Below are 21,759 nucleotides of genomic sequence, written 5' to 3' on the forward strand. Positions count from 1 at the left end.
GCTCACGGTTTAAGAGCTTATGTCATTACGCCCCCCCCCCTTAATAAATAAATATTAAATTATTAAAATGTTAAAATGTTTTGTAAAGAAAATAAATCTTTTTTGCTTTTGGACATAATCGTCTTTAAAAGGTTGCGTGATTTTCGAATTATTTTTTCAAAAACGTATAAAGAATTAGGCTTCTTTTTGCTTAAAATTAAATCAAAACTTAATGCGAGTTTATAATTCATAGACTACTATAAAAATATTCTGATACAAAAATAAATTAATTACCTACTTGGTCTATTTTTTATGAAAATAAAGAAATTAATTTGCCTTCTTTAAAATATCTTTCCATTCTAATTAAAATGCTTAAAAGAAATAAATATTTACCGAGTCTTTTGATCATGTCAAGCCGGGAAGCACTCAAAGGTATATTCAGCACGGATAACACCACATTTTTGTACTATACATGGGTTTTCATCACACAGATATTCCGCGCTTGTTAAAAGAAAGAATCAAGATGGCTTTGCAAGCTTTGTTTATAGCTTGTGCGCAGTTATTGTTTGGTATGCCGCGCGCAATTATGAAATTTAAAATAGGCGCTCTCTAGACTACCCAATAATGATAAGGAAAAAAGAAAGAAAGGATAAAGGTTCGAATTCGCAACAAAACATACTATTATACTTCCAATACAGTATGAGATAGTTTACATATATATGAGGCTTTTTATCTTAAATGATTTAAGAGCTAACCGTATGTCAAATGTGACGGTCGAACACAATTTAGATTTGATTGTAGAAAGTTTTCCTATAATTTCAGAACACAAGCAAACTGATCCAGTCTGAGATGTGGGGTAATCTGGAGGAGTCTGCGATCCTCACCGTTTACAACCAGGTTAGTTACTTGTCAAGGAGGTTATGGATGTGGGTTCGAGTCTCGGAAACAAAGAAGGGATTTAAAGGGATAAGACAATGCCCGATAAATTGATGTACATCCCCACCCCAATGATGATACACAAAGTACCCCTTTTGCAGATTAAAATTATTGGTTGAAACATTTGAACACATAATAAAAGGTTCCTTTTGCTTTTATGGTAGACGTGTTAAATAAACAATAAGATAAGATAAAAAAAGACCGATAAAAAGGTTGAACTCATTACCGTATTAAAGACTTCAAGACAATGCGAATATGTTTCTTTGGTAATAAACATATGCGATAAAGCTATTTTAAACGCTGTCTTCCAATGAAATAAGCTAATGACTAATGAGTAATAAAGTTTTATTTTTTGTTGCACATCAAACTAAACTAGCAGCTGTACTCCCAGCATATAAATAGGAGCTCTGCATGTTAGTGGTCGGGAAAGCAAATGATACCCTGAAACTATCCCAACAAATAAATCTAAATATTAGATAACCCAAAGATATTTCGGGACCTATGTGAAGCTTTCTTAGAATGGAAAACTCATTCGGCTTAGTTTTTATCAAAATCTTAAGCTGAAAAACTCACTTTTTTATATGATAGAATATGTTAACTTAGGTTTATTTTCTTCCAAGGAATAGAATAGAAATATAACTTTGCAGGAGTTCCTGGCTGCCAACGAGGGAGAGCTGTACAGTGGTGCCAAGAACTGGTGTCTCAGAAACTCAAGGTTAGATTAATCACTTGGTAAAGAGAAATGGGCACTAGGTAGTTTTAGAAGAGGGTCAGGAGTTAGGTTGGTTATTTGAACGCCGAACGGTTGCTGATCTTTTTTTGTCTACCCAGTTAAAAGACAGATTTTTATTATGCTTATCTACAGCTTAATGACTACGAAAAAGGTTCATAAATATATAAACCATTTATTGAAATCAGTTTGCTAAATGTGCACCTTCAAAAATTAATACATTTTATTTTTTCAGCTCCCAACAAGATGCCCTGAAAATGTTTTTGGACAAATTCGCGAGCAAGATCATTCCCGAGTACATGTCACAGAGGGATTTCCTTCTCTGTGTGGCCAATGACGCTTTCCTCTCTCAGGAATGTTTTGTCCTTGTTTTTAAGCAAAAAATATGAAAAGTCTAGCTACTCTACAAGTAGATGTATGTCTGTCCATCTGTTCAGACAGTAAAAAACATTAATCTTATTCTTAAACTTAAAAAAAAAATCTTGTGCAGAATAAACAAACATTCCTGAAAATATGCAAAAAATCACTTAATACTAATATTATTAAAATAAGGACAAAACATTACTAATGTGGGTAGGTTGATGTGTTCAGGGACTGGACCATCAAGATCATGGTGAAGAACGCCGAGGACAATACTATCAGAGGTTCTTACAGGTACGACCTTGATCACATACGTTTTTTTTATGATCAAAACATTTCTATAACTCTTTTTGTCTAAAATTTGTCAAAGTAAGCTGTAAAGTATTTATTGCCTAATAGATTTAACAATTAAGCAATAGATTTCCAAAAATTAAATTAGCAAGCATAACAAATTTACATTATTAATGATTTATTGACAAAACCTGCAAAACAAGGTATCTCATTCATTGAATTAAAAACTAGGTTTACTTTTAATTTAAAAAAATAGTGATTGGCTGGTTAAAACTAAAAGTGTCAAAACTTCTCAACCAATTTTAATCTATCAGAGTTGCGGATCCGCATTGATTGTATGCGGATCCGGATCCTCAAAATTTGGTCAGTGCGTTCCGGATCCTTGACAGTAAAAATAAAATCACCAAATTTTTCAAAAACAAATTTATTCTTTAATTCGAAGTCAAAAATACTTTTAATTTTCAAGTCTGAACCTAAACCTTAAAGATTGGCTCTCATCAAGAGAATGTCTGAGATTTTATATAAATTTAGGTAGATTTTTTTCCATTTTCCCAGCATTTTTTTGAGTCCAAGGATCCTTGGACTCAAAAATATGCGGATCCTTGCGGATCCGGATCCGAAACTCTGTAATCTATAGAAGAGGTCAATTTTGTTATAATCCTTGGGTTTGTACACTTATATATCATCCATTGCACAACGGTCTAAGGGTGGAAATTTGGCCAAAAAGTCATGGTCAATTTTTCTTATTTTAACTTGATATTATTGATTTACATACCCCAGCCCATGCATAATGGACAAGGAAAAGAAAAAATAACGTTTGGAACTAAGTTTTTTTTTACTTCAAAGTTGGGTCAAATCAATATTTTTTGAAGGTCAAAAATCTACTTTTTATTTTCTACCTAGATATGAAAAATAATTTTTTTTTTGCATAAATATCTATTAAAAACTAATTTCGTTCATATTCTTTACAAATATATATACCAAATCAATAAATTATTATATATTTTATCTTAAAAGTGTTAATTTTATGCTTTGAAAGTAAATTTATGAAAAAATTTTCGTCATTTTTTTACTGAAAAATTTAGCAAAAAAAATTAGTTTTCCTCATTTTACTCCTAGTTGCGCTACCGACCCCATACCAAACCTTATATGATTCTAAATTTTGAGAATATAATACAACTTAAAGTGAAGTTTCCAGAGTGGGGTCGGTAGCGCAACTTTAAAAATTTTTAATCTGAAAATTGCCTGTAAAACCTAAATTTGAGGGGGGGGGGGGAATTACAAACAATATCAGCAATCTTAATTTCTCTGTTATTCCATTACTATTAAAGATAATTGAGTAAAACTTTTTAAAATTAATCAGTAATTACTAGAGGAACAATAATTTAAAAGGAAAACCGCGACTTACCCGCAGTTCCCGCAAAAAAAGCCGCCGCCCGCAGATTTTAAAAAAATAAAACATTTATTGCATATAGGTCATTTCTTTTTTGATTTTAGTGTTTAGGGAAGGTGTTTGCAACTCTAGTCCTTAGAAGGAAAGTACAAAAATGAATTTTGTAGTAGCGTAGCTACTTTCACATTCGCAAAGTCCGTCAGCCTGTATGAATCGATATGTAAACATCGTGAATTTCTTTGCTACGACTCAAGACGGTTGAAAGAAAATCTTTTTATGAACATTATCTGTACAAACAACCATCTACAGTAAGATTTGTTTGGTTCGTCGGACTGTTGTTAATTCTCTTACAGACATAAGATATCTGTAGGGAAAATTTGATCTACTAAGCAGTTTTATTTTGTAAGAAAGCTGATTTTTTGGTGATGGTTAAGCTCACCAACAAGCATCTACTCTTTAGTTCACTTGGTCCCCTCATCTGTCTGTAAAACTCTAAGAACATTAAGATTTCAAAGAGTAAATGTGTTCGTTTCTTCCGTCTTTTTTTTGTAAGATATGTTATGATTTAGCTGGCAAATACTGTTTTAGTCTATTACTTGGTCTACCGGTTGTTCTTTACTGTTCTAAAATGAATTAAATTTTGTTTGATATCAATTTTATGATGGTTATCTTATTTTTGGTTAGATAGGAGGGGGGGGGGCAGGGGGGGGGGCATAGATACAAAAAAATATTTTGGTCAGTTATGAGAATACTTTTTTCCTTTTAAACTCAGTATAATACCTTTAAAAACAGTAAAATTTTAACTTCTGGTTTTGTAGTAGAAAGAGGGGGGGGGGGGGGTGGCGGTGTTGTCCCCTGTAGGCCCTTGAGGGACAGTACTAAATTTAAATAGATACTTATAATGGTAAACTATACAAGTAGAAAAATACACATAAGGTACTTTACAACAAAAAAATTAATCAGTATCTTTAATGGGAAGCTCGATTATCCAGTCTCAATATTAATTTTCTTTAAGTTTAAAACGACCTAACCTCTCTTAAATAAATTATAAATATTAAAAAGCAGTTGTAAGTGGATAGTAAAAGGTGTATTATAATACTTTTATTTAAATAAATCATTTTTTTTTATTGACTCCAAACAACCAAATGAGGTAGCAAATACCACGGCGGAATTCGGCGGTAGACGGCGGTTTCGGCGGGAAATCCCTATTATTTATTAATAATCGTTTATCTAGGGTAGTAATTGAATCAGGTTAAAAATTTGGTTCAATTATCTTTAAAAATGACAGAGTAGTAACAAAAATTATATTTTAAAAATCACCCCTTTTTGGTTACCCCCCAATCAAATTCCTGTGCACGCACTTATACATGACCAACTTTTAAAAGTTGCCTAATGTAATATATTACTCATAACTTTTTATTTTAATGAATTCGGACTGGTAGAAGTGTAAATATTTAAATTTGATTAAAGCTATACCAAATTTCCACTAAACCCCTTAAATAGACCATAGTGCATTGTCTTATCCCTTAATATCCCTGATGTTTTCAGACCCATGCGTATTGTTGAGTTCTACTTCAATGCTAAGCAGCACAAGAACCCTGTGAATCCAATCCAGTTCACCACTGAGAGCGCAACCATTGATTTCCAGGTTTGATTTTTATTTCAATGCACAGTAAGGCAAACTAATTTATATATGCTTCAGGATATTATTATTTACAGGCCTATTATTTTGTTCCATATACCTAGCATATTTTAATCATGGGGTCATAAAACAATGTTCAAGTTTGTCCTCACGCCATTGTACAATTCATTTAATACACTTTTAAGAAGATTATATTATATTAATTTATATGATATGCAATGCATGTAGGGTTGGCAATCCGGATCCGGAATCCGGGATCCGCCCAATTTTTGGGCCAATTTTGGAATCCGAATCCGGATCCGGAATCCGTTTTTTAATAGCGGATTCCGGATTCTGAATTGGTAGGCTAAAATTAGCGTCTTGAGTTTTTTCTTTCAACTTCCCCTTTTTGAAGGCAAAGATTATCATCATTATATATAATATCTTTTAAAATCTGGTTCAATTCTCGGAAGTGAATTATAGAAAAAACCAAAAACATTAATTTTTAGGACATATGTAGCACTTAAATTTTTTAATTTTTTAAAAAAGCCTTTTAAAATATTGCTAGAATCCGGAATCCGAATCCGGAATCCGCCAAAAATAAGAATCCGGAATCCGCAAGGAATCCGCCACTTTTTTGACAGATTCTTTTAAGAATCCGGAATCCGAATCCGGCCCAAAAATTCGACGGATTGCCATCACTAAATGCATGGTTTCATAAAGTTTATTTTGTGCATGCGTAAATGAAAAGTTGGATCATGGAAACAAAATAAAGTAGCGGGTTTTCGTATTTTTACTGTAGCTTTTGATAAATTATTTTGGGTTAGGTTATGTAAATGTTAATGATTGCCTCGCTGGGCTAGGAAATAGTCCTTTAAGGGCTAAAGCCCCCCCCCCCCCTCCACAGGGGCTAGAAATAGGAGAAAAGCTATTGTGAAAATACGAAGAAACCCACTACTTCGTTTTCTTTCCATGATCTGAAAAGTTTAAAGGATTAATTTGATAAGAAAGGAATATAGGAAAAATTCTTTCTTTTGTTATAGTAATCAATAATCATGTATATTATAAAGTATGGATCTTTCATACACGTCCTAGGGAGCGGGATGTAAAGGGGTTTCATCTGTCTGAAACATTTAAACCCTTCATTTAACCCCCATAGAAAAGCTTGGACGTCCTTGGTACCTTTATAATTGAAATTGAATTGGCCCAAAAAATTTAGCTCTTACATGAAACGTCCTTTTTTTGTGCAGGAAGAGACAACCAAGTATACTGCCAGCCTCACCTCAATTCTGGATGGAGATTCCTGCGGCCTCCATCTCAACCTCAGGACCGAATCAAACTCCAAGAATCTCCAGGTAATATTTTTAGCGTCTTTATTATAACACAGAGTGGTCTTTTAGACTTAAATATGACATATTACCAAAAAGAAACTACTCTTGTCTCCAAGTCATTTTGTGCTAGTCTTTAAATTTGTATCGATCTCTTCCACCTCCCCCCCCCCCTCCCTTATCTTTCCTCAGGTGTCCCTATAGGTCTAACAGTGATAAGATAATGTTTTTTTTTGTTTTTTAGGGCAACAAGCCATTGAACTTTGTGAAGCCTGGACCCAAATCTGCCAAACTTGCACTGCCTAACTTACCAGGTAATTTACAAGATTGATCGCACACTCATACTTCAAATTGTATTATATTGTGTGTGTGTTTAATTGCCTTACAACTTCATTCGATTCCTTTTATTAATACTCAAATTGCAACAACAAAAACCATCTTTAGATTAAATGGTGATTCCAAGGTCAATTAGGCTAATTATTATTATAAGCGAATCTTCTTAAGTTCTTTAAAATAAATTCCAAATGCATTGGTTCGTCTGAATCGCTATCATTGATTTTATTTTATGGATGTTGTCATCCTTGTTGTTAAGATGAAAAAGGTTGAAATGAATTTGTTATAGAAATGATGTCTGATGAAGAGGTACAGAAGTATGCCAGAAAATCTGCCATTCTTATTGCCAAGATGAAGGACGGCACTTACAAGGTATTATTCTTTAGAAAAGAGGCAGGGATTTTAGGGGATAAGACAATAAACGATAAATTGACGTTCCTCCTTTTGTAGATTAAGATCAGTTGAAAAGTTTGGACACTACATACGAAAAATTCAATAAAAGTAACTAAAAGTTCTTGAGTCAATAATAAGATAACATTATATAGTTATACAATTTTAGGTACCAGTATAGTATAATTTACAGTCCAATGTCCCGTCCCTCCATGAGTTCTAGCTACAATTCTGGTGTGCAGTTAAATGCTGCTTTTGGTATCTTATAATCATTAGGGAGTAAAGGAGGATTTAGATATTTTATTTCTATTTTAGTGAGTAATAAATGGAAAGGGGCAAAACAGTCTGAACCCATCCAGACTTTATAAAAAAAAAGCCGCGTAAACCATCCCAGGACCTAAATAAAGATTCCAGGAATTAAACAGTCTAGTGGCTATCGAGATATTAAAGGACAAACAAACAAAAAATACTTTGTTTAATAGGATATATTTTAAACTTTTGGTTATTCTAGTGTGAAGTGATGTTGAACCTGGATGATGCTGGCAGCGGTTTTACCTCCAGGGACATGTTCAAGTCTCGCAGCATGGACATTGAATATGTACAGGTAAAAAAATTGCATCCTCAATGACGATAAACAAAAATACTCCTTCTGTAAACAAAGTTTATTAGTTGAAAAGTTTAATCACTTTTAGTTGGGAACCAAATAATTAAAATTCAATAAAAGAACCCAAAGTTATTGAGCCAACTTATCAGAATAACGTAGTTATAAAACTTTGGGTGCCCACATGATTTTCATTAAAAGGGGACTATCCACGAACGTAAGCAAGGGATTTTAAGCACCTTCCAGCAGTGATACTAAATATTTTTTTTTTGGTAAATATACTAGGGTTCTGTGTAATACTAATATCATTATATCGATTTTAAAAAATAAGTTTCACTATGGTTTTATATGAAACTAGCGGCTACGCCCCTAGAGGCCTCTAGTGGTACTTTGAATGTTTTTTTTCTTTAAAATATCTAATTAGAGAAATAATTGGTTTATGTTTCGTTCAAGTCTCTTTTTCGGGAGGGGTAATTTTTTTCTAGGGACGATTTCTCTTGGGAGGGTGGTGGTACCCTCCCCCAAAATAGTTATAAACCTTCCCAGGACCTATGAGAAGCTACCCTGTTAAGGAGAACCCGATCGGTTCAGCGGTTAGCGAGATCCTTCGGTACAAACACACAAACAGACATCCTATTACTTACCTACCCCTGTATTTTAATTTTTGCTCAATCCTTTTAGGTGTTGGTTGCTATCGACGCCCGCCCCAGCATCAAGGTTTCAGTCATCTCACACAAACAGTTTGTCGAGTATGTCGGCTCATCTGATGTCCCACAAAAGTAAGTTTTCAAATATATTTTTTTTTTGTAAATTGCGGATGTTTGTAAAAGTAAAGCATTTCTATATTTATTGTTATGTATATATTGTCTGATATCCCCTCCAATCTCTCCACCTCCCGACTAAAATACCTAACAATATTAATAAATAGGCCTTATTAACGTCCATTTAATGGTTTCTATGCTTATGTTGGAAATTCCGCCTTCGTAGGTGAAATAGAAGGTAGTAGTTAATTGAAGAATATGCTTGAAAGTTTAAATTCAGTAGTTTATTGGTATTTGTTTTTTTTATCAATTTATTAAATTGAAATACATCCTCAATAAAGATAAACAAAAATACCCCTTCTGTAGATCAAACTTATTATTGGTTGAGAGGTTGGGACACCGTTAGTTTTCGAACCAACCAATTTAATAAAAGCACTTAAAGTTATTGAACTAACAAATAAGATAACTTGGTCATAAAACTTAGGGTACCTTTGCAGTTTAAAGTCCAATATTCCCTCCATCCCTGGTAAATTTGGTATCTTTTTCAGGAAATCTCTGGAGGAGGCAGAGTTTGCCCGCGAGTTCGAGTTCCGTGTTGACACCCACAACATGGAGTCTGCGGAAAAAGAAATCTGCCGTACATTGAAGCTCAAGGAAATTTCACACATAAAATCGATAGCAGTACAGCTTCGAAACCGATTAATATCCAGTTGATAAATGTCCCGAGGCCAACAAAACTGGAATTAACCTTATGAATTTTAATTTTAGTTTTCGCGGAAAGTATATTTAGTACGATGTGATACGTATCTCTTCCATAGATGCAGATATATGATAATTGTTGATAAAACAAATCATCACAACTAATGTCTAAAATTACATTTTTACGTGGATGAAGTGGGATTACCTTAATTGTGTAGTTCTTCGAATTGGGCGAATAAAGACTCAAATTAGGCGGTTCCTTTATTTTTTTCTGTATTATTACACAAATTGCCAAATAATTAGGTTTCTATCTCAATTTTTCAGTGTCATTTAAAATCAAATAAATCAAACCAACAAATGTCAAAAATTTAATTTTTACCGGGAAGGGGGGGGGGGTTAATTTCTTCGAATTGGGGGTAATAAGGATTCAAATTTGCGGTCCTTTTATTTTGTACACTAAATACACATGACTAACCTATATGTCAAATTATTAGGCTTATATCTAAATTTTTCAGTGTCATTTGTTTACATATATTGTTTAAAATAGCTACCAATCCTCCCTTGATATAAATGTTATTGCGTGATTTTTGTACTAGGATTGTCAAGCTTGGTATGTTAATGATGAAAACAAGTGCAGAAAGAGAGATATTCAGGAAATTATGCATTTTAAAACTCTTTAATATTTCAAATTTCAAAAGGCATAATGAATGCAACTGCACTACTTGAATATCATAAAAAGCCGGGGGGAGGGGGGGTTAATCCCTTACTGAAGAGATTGTCGACCTCTAGCAGTCAATAATATCTTACTAGACATCTCTTTTTGTAAGATTTTCAGATATCATAAAGGTTAAGACATTGGGTGATAAATCGATACCCCCAAGCACGATAAAGTTAAACAAAATTCCATATTTACAGCGTGGCCATATTCTTCAGTATACTGAAAATATTCAGTATTTGAAAATTTTATTCAGTATTTTTCAGTTTTTGGAAATTTTAATGATTCAGTACCTAGTATTTTCATTATTTCTTAAATTCCAAACATTTTTGCATAAATAAGATGTTTTTTCAAGTAGTTGATGTCAGATTTTTTTTCGGCGCTTCGCGCCTCACTTTACTTTCCTTTAAATTACCCTATAACTTTGTACATTAATTTTGTTTTTTTTATGGTAATCATAGACGTCCAAGGGGGGGGGGGGGGGGGGTAAAGGGGCGATTACCCCCCCAATTTTTTTTTCATTTTACCCCCCCCCCCCCCCGTTTAATATTTACCCCCAACCATTAAGGAGGGGGTATTTACCCCCCCCAAACAATTTTGGGGGGGTAAATACCCCCCCAAAAAAAATAAAAATCTCTAACAAAAAAAATTTTTCGCGCTTCGCGTGCATTTTTAATACTAAATATTTAATAAAATTTAAATTACCCCCCCCCAAAAAAAAATTTTTACCCCAGGGTGTAAATTTTGGGGGGAGTAAAAAAAATTTACCCCTGCCAACAGATTTCAGGGGGGGTAATTAACCCCCCCCCCAAGCAAATTTTACCCCCGGAGTAAAAATTTTGGGTGGGGTAGAAAAAATTGCGACGCGCGAATTTTACCCCCCCCCCCCCCAAAAGCGAATTACCCTCCCCTTAAAAAAATTTTACCCCCCCCCCCAAAAAAAATAAAAAGCTTGGACGTCTATGATGGTAATATACATTTTTTTTTCAATTTCATCTCAAATATAAATTTTTTAGATATTTGAGATGCTTTTATACAGTATTTTTTTCAGATATTTTTTTTGTCTATTAATAGAATGAATAATCTAAGGTGAGTACTTTGCATGATTATTGAAGGTAAAGTTTTTTAGCATGCTCTCAAATTAACTAAAAAGTATTTAAGTTTTGTAATCATTTAAAATATTTATCAGTCATTTTCTGCTTAATTGGTGCAAGAAAATCTAAGAGGCAAAATTAAAAGGTCTTTAAAATATCCCCCAAATTATAAAGGTATGATATATGAAATTTTGAAATGAGGAATCATATAAAAAAAATACTTATTCAGTATTTGTATTTTTTTGTTCAGTATTTCAGTATTTTTTCTTATTTTAGGATTCAGTATTTTCAGTATTTCCTTTTTTTTCTTCAGTATTTTCAGTATTTTTTCTTATTTTAGGATTCAGTATTTTCAGTATTTTTTCTTATTTTAGGATTCAGTATTTTCAGTATTTCCTTTTTTTTCTTCAGTATCAGTATTTTTTTGGTTGTGGCCACACTGTATTTATGTTAAAAAAATATTAGTGTTATTTGGAGGCTAACGAATAAGAAATTGTGTTGATAAAACTGTGGGTAATAATGCAATTTACAGACCTATATCCATCCAATGATATCATTGTTGAAAAAATGCATTTAAATAATCAGGGAATGGATACTGATCTTTCTTGTTTCCTGAGATATGATGCTATCCACAAGATGATGGACAAAATTAAGGAGGTAAAAATTGTTATTTATTGCATCGTATTATAGACAGCTTTCTGCGGATATTAAAATGGAATCCTTGACAACCTTCACAAAATTAACCATATTTTATATATTAAGATTAAATCAGATACATAATTTCAAAAAAAGTATCTTGTTTTAAAGTAAAGAAACAAAAAAACTGGTGAAAAAAGGTTGAAAATAACAAAGTAAAAAATTTAAATGTTTTCAAAATGAATAATAATATGGTTATCCCTTCTATAGTCCTTTAAAATGAAAAATTAGCATTCTTGTAAAATTGTCTGTAATACGATGCTATACCTACATGATTTTTCAATATCATGGTTGAGAACCGGTTCTAATCCAGCGGATATTAATCGGTTTGGAAGCCATGTTGAAAAGACTTCTTACATTTTTTGGCACCATAAATTTTTATAACTAACAACGAATCACATTTCCAAATGTTGATTACATCTGATATTATTTAACTAAAAAATAGCCCTGTGTCCAAAGTATTCGCATTTGTTTTTTATTTTCAAGGATATGTTAAATTATCTAAAAGTAGCGACTGCGCCCCTAGCATTTGTGGGCAACTGTAATTCAAAGAGATAAGAAAGGGGCAGGGAAGTAGGTTAAAATCATCACGGGACAAATTAAGATCTTTCTTAAAAAGGAGAACGCAATCAGTTTAGAAGTTATTGAAATCTTAGCTTCAGACATGACTTCTTTGTATGGATACAATGCGATACGATACATGTTTTTTCAGTTTGGCCGAAAACCGGTTCTCATCCACTGGATAAAAATCGGTTTCGAAGCCATACTGGAGAGTCATTAAAAGCGTAGCAGCTCTATAATTTGTCAACATTTAAGGAGGTTGCCCAGGCCAAGGGACGTGCAGGTTACACTGGTAAGGGCGGTGACGAAAGTGACAGATTTATCATGCATGTAAGTTTATATTTTTAAGTAGCATATGATTATGGGTGTACGACACGTCTCTCAGTCCGTCTCTTAGAAACGTGAATTTCCTGCTACTGTTGAAAATAAGCTTTTCTCTATCGAAGAGCATCCAGAATATTTTATGACCTATGTTAAAAAGCATTGTGATTTTTTTTACTTTCAATCCATAATTTTATCTTAAATTATTATTATCTATATAATTAGCTTGGTGAATGGCATAGGAAATTCAAGGCTCCGCAATTCTGTATTTATCTATCCGCCTTGAACTATTAATTATCTATCTATCTATCTTACAAACTATCTATCTATTTAGCTTGACGAAGAGCAGAGGAAATACAAGGCCCCGCAATTCTGGATTATGTTGGAGAAAGAATTCAAAGATGACAGGAAAATATTTCAATCATTTTTTAAGTCTGTACTGTTTAAGATATAAAGATTTTCTGTGAAGATATCCCCTACATAAACAACAACTATTTGGCTGTCTAAATATTATTGTTACATAGTGTTTTTTGTGTGTTAGTGTTTATGTTATTGAAGGCACTTGTAAATAGAATAGATTTATTATATCAGAACAATAATCAGACAAAATAATAACCGGGAGATTTTTTGTTTGTTTATATGAAGTATTTCCATATGAATCAATCACATATTACGGGCGACAAATATAATATCTCCAAGCAAAGCTTTATCCTAAGAAATTAAACTATTATATGCATGAATAAAATCAAATACTAAACTGCCCTTCCGCACAAAAATGTGTACACTTTTTAACCAGTAATGTTGTCAGATTGGTCCAACTAAGCTAGTGATAAATTATTTAGACTTACTGTATTCATTACTCCAAAGTCTAAGACTTTTATGGAAAGATTTCTTTACCTAGTGGGTATTATCAGGAATCTAAAGGGATAATACACTGGCTGATAAAGTGATGTACATGCTCATGATACACAAAATTACCCTTCTGTAGATTACGATTGGTGGTTGAAACGTTTGAACACTCAACTTGAAAACCAACCAATCAATTCACCAAATTCAATTCACCAATCAATTCAATAAAGTCCTCAAAGGTATCAAGCCAATGAACATGAAAACGTTATCATAAAACTTTGGGGACTAATGTAAAAAAAACAGCCCAATGTTTCCTCCCTTCCTTGGTATTATGAATTGAATATTTCGTTTTGAACAGGGACAAGCTTGTTTCATCTGTGTGCAAATATGACTCCGCTACTGGCAAACTCAACTACTGTGGAACTATCTGCCTACAGGTACGGGTCATACAGGGCTGGGACAATTGACAAGAAATTATCTCACCCTCCCTTAATTTCTTTGTGGGAGCTGGTAGATTATACAGGGACAGGGGGTGTAGGGGATGGGGATTTATCAAGACATGGTCATTGACTGGACACTGAAAAAAAAATATTAAGCTAAAGATTAAACTATTAATTAGTTTTATGTTCATAAGGAAGTAAACAAACAATCAAAATAGATTCTTCGCTCGTTTTATAGAGGTGTGCTTTTGCACAATAGAGTTTGTTCTAAATGTTGGTCGTATGAAAACCTTGAAGTCTTTGAAAAAATGTAATTTTGACCAATCCTGAAAGCGAAGATTTTTATATCTTTATTTTTTATCTTAGATGCAAGAGGAAGTGACTCTGAAGCCCACTGCCGAATTCTTCAGTATGATTCTCTACAACAGTGATCCTAACTCAAAGGTTTGATTTCATTGTAGTGCAGCTGCTTTACAATAACGTGTGTTCGTCTGCTAATGCATAAACGTCACTAGTGCACAGTGAGCCCAGGAATCCAACTTTGTGGAGAAAAAAAAATTTTATGCTCAAATTTGAACTTTAGAAAATTAAGGGAGGGGGAAATTTTGACACATTAGCGTAAACCGTGTGTATAGGCTTTATCTTTGGGCTGAGAGGATAGGTTATTAAAGATAAAAATCATTCTTATATGATGAATTTTCCCAAGTTTTAAGATTTTTTTTGGATAGGCCTCCAGGTGGTTTCTGGACAGGTAAAAAATCAAAATTTCTTATTTTAAGAGTTAGGGGTAAGTTTATAAAACAAAATAAGCATCTTTTTAGTTATTATTTACATATTTGAAGAAAAAAATTTAAATTGGCCTCCAGGTGGTCTCTGGACAGGTAAAAAAAATATTTCTTATTTAAAGAGGTATGTTTAATGTGTATAAAAACAAAATAAGCATCTTTTTAGATATCATTTACATATTTGAAAAAAATCATTTGATTTATTGTTTAAAAAGTTTAAAAATTAACATGTCTCAGAAGTTTTTCCAAAATATTGACTTGCTTTTTTTCATTATTTCCATGGTACATCATCCTGAAAGCATGTACAATGGAAATAATGAAAAAAAGCATTTCTATGTGAATCAATCTTCTACCAATGATAGGAGCAAACAGAGGGATGAACTGAGGATATCCCTCTCTTGTCTTCACTGTTTTCTTCAGATCCTGTTTTGACAGTTTCTTGATATGTTCAACGAAATCTGAATAGTTACCAAAGATGATATGAAAGAAGAGTTCCCTGTAATAACCATGACCAACAAGATTATTAGGAGTAAATATAATCCTGTGGGTCATGGTTACTACAGTGAACTCACATTAGGCATCAAAGTGGTCATAGATTAATGTTCTATGACTGATGAACACTGATGAATGACTGGATTCCTGTAACACCAAGTAAGCATGCATTTATGCTAATACCGCGGGTTTGCGCCAAGCCCCCCTGAACCTGAAGTTTAATCTGTTGTTGCTGCTGCTCCATCTTTAGTCTTAATCTCTCTTGTTCCAGCTGGAATTCTTCTCCTAAAATTTATTGGATGAAAAGTTAGCACACTAGGTACTTATGTGTGTCGACTAATCAAAATTGAATTAAAAGACCCAAAGTTTTTAAGATTCAGGTTCAGGTGCTGCAGGCCTCCAGGTGGTCTCTGGACAGGTAAAAAATCAATATTTTCTTTGTATTATGCAGTACATTTTTTAAAGCTGATTTTATCATTGGATACCTTTCCTGATTTCGCCTGGAATACACAGGTTCTATTTTGGAAATGGTCAATAACATTTAAAATTAAATTCAAAGTTTTTATTTTTAATTACACTGCTAGAGTCCTAATGGATGTCCCTATGATGCAATATAGAGTGTAATTTAAATTTTTGGTTTCAATTAGGTAGGTATGTTGGTAATATAGTAAAAATATAAGTTATTTTCAATTATTAAGGTAGGTAAATATTTAAAGTTTATACCTGAAATATGTTAATAATTTTTAAAAATATGCTTACTTTGTTCTAAAAGTTTACCACTAACTCATCATATAAGAAATTTTATTTATTTACCTGTCCAGAGTTCAAATGGAGGGCTGCAGTACCTCAACCTGGAGTACAATTTTATTTTTACTTCAAATTTGAAAGTAACATCATAATATATGCTTAGTTTGTATTATAAGTGAATCTTTAACTGGTCATATAAGAAATTTAGATTTTTACCTGTCCAGAGACCACATGGAGGCCTGAAGCACCTAAACCTGGAGGCCAATTTAGATTTTTTCTTCAAATATGTAAATAATATATAAAAAGACGCTTATGTTGTTTAATAAACTTACCTTTAACTCTTCAAATGAGAAATTAGATTTATTACCTGTCCAGAGACCACCTGGAGGCAGATTTTAATTTTTTCTTCAAATATGTAAATGATATACAGGGTGCGCCACATATCCTCGGACATTTTTTAAATGACCATAGCGTCAAAACTACTTGACCAATCAGAACGTTTGACCAAACTATAAAAAGCTTAGGTAATGACCTTTTAGCACAAAAAAATCTTTGGACGAAAATGTGCTCGTACTCCGAGTTGGCCGCGCTTATGTTCAACAAGGCAGATTCGAGTTGCGCCGGTGTTATAATCTGGATTCTCGACTAGGGCCCACTAAATCGGACCTCAGCCCATCTGTAGATGAGCTAGAGTTATGCAACTTGCTGGGGATACTATTAGATACATAAGTAAGACACTAAAAAAGACTAGAGCTCTCTATCTAAAATGGCTTGGCTGTAGTACTCCGGCAAAGTGAAACGTGGCAGATTTAGAGATATCAAAAACGTCAAAAATAAAATCGTGAAAATTTCTCGGTTCTCGACTTTAGAGACCCATTTGGGACTTAAAAACTCATTTTAGACTATGGATTGCGCTGACAACCCTATCTGAATCTTCATGCCATTTATAAAAAGGTATAGAACGTCGTTCTAGCTCAACTTTGGTCTAAATAAAGGCCTCCGTGTCAAAGGGAAGCTAGAAAGTTGGGTGAATTTGGATCCTGCGGTTACTCACATTCCTAAGGAAATGGGGCCTCCCAGCAGCCCGATCTTAATTCAATGGACTTTTGGTCCTAGGGCTACTTTGAAGCATGCACCAATAGACATTCTCATACAACCAAGACCTCCCTCATTGCCACTATCAAGGAGATCTTCGCCAGCTTGGACAAGGACGTGGTGGCTAGGGCCTGCGGACACTTCAGGGGGCGGGTAGAGGCGGTGGTTGAGGCTGGCGGCGATTTTATTGAATAATCTAACAGTTATATACCTAATTTGCTTCCCAGTTTTTAAAATTCAATAAAATCTTTAAAATTGACGATTTTATGTTCATTTGTTTAGAAATTAGAGAATGTCCGAGGATATGTGGCGCACCCTGTACAAAAAGACGCTTATGTTGTTTAATTAACTTACCTTAAACTCTTCAAATAAGAAATTTGATTTTGTACCTGTTCAGAAACCACCTGGAGCCCTGCAGCTTCGGAACCTGGAGGCCTATCCAAAAAATCTCAAAACTTAAGAAATCATACAAGAATGATTTTATCTCAAATAACCCATCTTCTCAGTCCAAAGATAAAGCCTATACACACGGTTTACGCAAATATGTCAAAACTCGCCCCTCCTGTAATTTAAAAGTCAATGTTAATATTCATCATATTAGAGGAGGTTTGCATTTTTAAATCAAAGAAAAATATAAAAAACTAAAGTTTTTTTTAGCCTTCTGAAGTTGTTCTCCTCGAATTCACAGAATTTAGATACCTTCTAATTAAAAAAATGTTCGATTAGGATAAAAAAATAAGTTAATAATTTTTTTCACAAAATTTGATTCCTGGGTTCACTGTGTAGTTGTTTCGTCCATATAACTATTATCTATCCTATAATACAAAGTAGTTATAACTGATTGAGTTTTCTATCATATGGAAGATTCACATATGTCCGGGATGGTTTTAAGCTATTTTTTGGGGGTTAATAGCTCATTTATTAAAAAAGGTTTTACTCAATTATCTCAATTAACCAGGGGAGAAGCATAAAAAATAAAGTTGTTGATTTATCATGTTAATAGTTATCAGAACCCGACCCCACCCCCCTGCCATTTTAATCGTTGTATGAGGTGTAGATCACTCTTTTTTTTCTACAAAAAGTTCCCATGAAAAATGATCTTATTTTGTATTTTTGTAGGTGTATCTGAGAAGATTCCTGAACCCTCTGATTGTTACCAAAGTGAGCCCCAGCGATGATATCGAGGGAATGAACAACTTCGACATCTTCATCATCCAGGTAAAGTTCCATAATTTGTTATTATTAAACATAGGCAGACAGTAGGACAGACAGGACGGAAACAGGGACTGCCTTTCGGATTTGCTATTGAAAAAAAAACACTTAGAGTTAGAATTAAAACAAAAACATTTTGGCACATGCTGTCAAAAATTCTAACAAAAGATCCTTTAGACTCTCATGTTTTAACTTTAAGATCAAAATGATTAAAAATGCTGGATCTAAAGAGATAAGACAATGGCCGATAAATTGAAGGATATTAAAGACATACCTGACAAACATCAACTAAAAACAATTCAAGATTATAATTTGCAACCTACCACGAATGGTGGCCACGCTACTAATAGATTGAACATAATAATTATGAATAAACATTTAAAAAAGCGAAGCTTTTCTATAATTAGGGCCGGTCCGTCTGTCCGTAACGGTTAGCTCTTTTCGTTAATTTAAACAGGGTAGAATTGTCCTATCGATTTCAAACTTTGCATGCTGATTCCTATAATCGTTACCAGAAAACAAGATGATTTTTTTTTACTTTTTTAATAACAAATTCCTGTATGTTAGAGTTATTATATTCATCTGATTTTTTTAATAGTGATTCCTATTACAACAAGGTACAATGTTTTAACGAAGCATCTCTCTAATCAAGTCCTAAAAACGTCAGTATGACTTTAAACAGTATTGTGTATTTAATCAAATTTACTTACTATTTTGTATATAAAGCATTAATATTCTGCTTATTCAGTTCTGATATTCTACAATTTATGGATGTTGTCATCCTTGTTTATGTTTAGGAGGGAGCCAAGACCTCTGATGGCGTCATTCTCGACTATGACAAGTTCATCCACCAGAAGATCAACGAGATTCACATCACTTGCAGGTTCAAGAGAGGATATTTTTATTTTGCGTTGACTACATTGCTCTTATGTATAGGGTTGAGATACAACTGTACTTTGTAAAGGAATGCATTGGTTATTATCTTCGCGACATGTCATTCTTTGGCGATTTTTATGAGATTTTATGTTTAGCGTTTAGGTAGTTTATCGACGCACTTCATAGTTTGTATGTCTTTACCTACCGAAAGAACATTTATTTTTATTTCAAAAAGTAAAGTAATCGCCTTTTAATCGCCTTTTTTAGTAGCGAAGCTACTCTATAATTCACTTTGTCCGTCCGTCAGTCAGTCCGTCAGTCAGTCCGTCCGTCAGTCAGTCAGTCCGTAACGCTATGGGGGAAATGGGATTTACTCAGCTCCTATAAAAGATAGAATGCTGAAATTTTTTGACAACATTCCCATCATGAAGGAGCACAATTGACTATAAAACATCATTGGCGTTCTGACCGATTTTTAGCAGGTTTTAGGCTATTTTTATATTTTTCACATTTTTCTCCATATCTTCAGTGTTTATGGTCCGATTTTCAAAATTTTTTCAGTTACAGATATCAAAATTAAATTTCCCGTCGTTTAAAGGAACAACCATAAAGGCCAGACTGCCTTTTTAGCAGGTTTTAGGCTATTTTAATTTTTTTCACATTTTTCTCCATATCTTCAGTGTTTATGGTCCGATTTTCAAAAATTTTTCAGTTATAGATAACAAAATTAAATTTCCCGTCTTTTAAAGAAAACAATCATGACGGCCAGACTGCCTTTTTAGCAGGTTTTAGGCTGTTTTTTTATATATTTAACATTTTTCTCCATATCTTCAGTGTTTATAGTCCGATTTTCAAAATTTTTCAGTTATAGATATCAAAATTAAATTTCCCGTCTTTTAAACAAAATAACCATGACGGCCAGACTGCCTTCTTGGCAGGTTTTAGGCTATTTTTATATATTTAACACTTTTTTCCGTATCTTCAGTGTATATGGTCCGATTTTCCAAATTTTTAAGTTAAGGATTTAAAAATTAAATTTTTTGTCGTTTTATTAAAACTACCATGACGGCCAGACTGCGGTTTATCAGGTTTTTGGCTATTTTTATATGTTTTACTTATTTCCCCATATCTTTGTTTATTTTGATGCAATTTTCAAACTTTTATGGGATATCAGTATCATAATAATTTTTACTATTGTTATGACTCATGAGCATCTTTAATATAATTTACTTTGACCATCGTCATCATGCAAAATAAAACAAGGTTTCATGTTTATTTTATCCAATAAATCTATTCTTGATTTTAGTAAAAACCTTTTAAATCTACCTGTACGTATTCCCATCAACGATTTTTTGTGCTTCGCTACTTATGGATGTTGTCATCCTTGTTTAACTACCATTCCCTATTTAGACCCAAAGCTGAGTTTGACGACCGTGTGTTTGAGCTGGCCATCGACAGAACCCAGGGAGTCAGATATCTCAAGTCTAAGATGAGGGAGGCGCTAGAGGTATACATTTTACTTTATACTACACTTACGTCCATACATTGCATTTGTCGCGTGATTGGTGAGAAATTGGAATAGGTGTAACTAATAAGCAATATATAAAGAAAAATATGGTTGGGTGGTTAAGTGTCATTTATACTATGACAGTTCTCCAAAATCACGAAACTTTGACAAATATTTTTTAAAAATTAATTGAGCTGTTAGTTACAGCAGCAAAATTAGTTCATTATTTCAGATGAGTTTGGGAGTTTGTCTTGTTAGATTTTATATATCCCTAATCTTAGTTTTTTTGTTTTCTTCTTGGCTGTGGTTATACTTCTGGTTAATACAAATAGAAGGAAAGTAAAATTAGAAATACCTTGTTCATCATTGTTTAATTGCAGATCGGTATCGACGCCTCTCTGAACGTGTGGGAGTGCATGAGCTCCGAGGCCAGCACAGCCAACCCCCTCAAGAAGAAGTCGTTCCGCAAGCCTCTGGATTATGTTCTTAGCGACGACGACGAGAGAAAGATAAGTCAGCTGTTCACCAACTGCGAGACTGGGGATAATTCATTGTTCTATCAACTCTAGGTATGGATGGATAAACGGATATTATTCACAGATTGTTTAATGCATAGAGATATAAATAGAATATAGAATTACAGTGGATGGTAAATTATACTGGTACGGAATGTTTTAGTAACTGTTTTTTTTCATTCCTTAGCTTAAAAACTTTTGGTACTCTTTATTTCCCCTAGATTGATTGGTTTAAAGTGTAGTGCTTAGCTTTTTTGGACAGGTTAGGTTATATTTGGTACATGGTAGCCCCGCCGGGTTAGGGAACCTAATATATATAGAGAAAAAAATCATAAGAAAAAAAACAACACTAATAGAGGGGGGGGGGGCACTTCTTTCAATTCTATGGCAAAAACCGTGTAAAAATGATTAATAATAGACTAACAGACAGAC

General features: G+C 33.4%; 1 protein-coding gene across 2 annotated transcripts in view; it reads left to right on the forward strand.

The window, feature by feature from the left end:
- The window catches only part of LOC145305723 (uncharacterized), a 33,802-nt gene that overhangs the window by 10,778 nt on the left and 1,265 nt on the right, over positions 1–21,759 (forward strand). For both annotated transcript variants that reach the window (XR_013874692.1, XM_080147458.1), the window contains exons 8-28: positions 802–876; positions 1,563–1,630; positions 1,881–1,996; positions 2,221–2,299; positions 5,238–5,337; positions 6,561–6,665; positions 6,883–6,952; positions 7,261–7,343; positions 7,873–7,965; positions 8,644–8,741; positions 9,272–9,375; positions 10,017–10,071; positions 11,813–11,888; positions 12,744–12,818; positions 13,144–13,213; positions 14,013–14,095; positions 14,465–14,542; positions 18,337–18,435; positions 19,227–19,312; positions 20,716–20,812; positions 21,193–21,381. Coding sequence is in view for 1 of the 2 variants with exons in the window: in XM_080147458.1 (XP_080003584.1) it covers positions 802–876; positions 1,563–1,630; positions 1,881–1,996; positions 2,221–2,299; positions 5,238–5,337; positions 6,561–6,665; positions 6,883–6,952; positions 7,261–7,343; positions 7,873–7,965; positions 8,644–8,741; positions 9,272–9,375; positions 10,017–10,071; positions 11,813–11,888; positions 12,744–12,818; positions 13,144–13,213; positions 14,013–14,095; positions 14,465–14,542; positions 18,337–18,435; positions 19,227–19,312; positions 20,716–20,812; positions 21,193–21,381 (1,899 nt within the window). In the remaining variant the exon portion in view is untranslated. The remainder of the gene's footprint in view (positions 1–801; positions 877–1,562; positions 1,631–1,880; positions 1,997–2,220; positions 2,300–5,237; positions 5,338–6,560; positions 6,666–6,882; positions 6,953–7,260; positions 7,344–7,872; positions 7,966–8,643; positions 8,742–9,271; positions 9,376–10,016; positions 10,072–11,812; positions 11,889–12,743; positions 12,819–13,143; positions 13,214–14,012; positions 14,096–14,464; positions 14,543–18,336; positions 18,436–19,226; positions 19,313–20,715; positions 20,813–21,192; positions 21,382–21,759) is intronic.

Source organism: Acartia tonsa, chromosome 14 (assembly GCF_053477335.1).
Source record: "Acartia tonsa isolate MP-2025a chromosome 14, ASM5347733v1, whole genome shotgun sequence".
Classification (NCBI taxonomy): Eukaryota; Metazoa; Arthropoda; class Copepoda; order Calanoida; family Acartiidae; genus Acartia; species Acartia tonsa.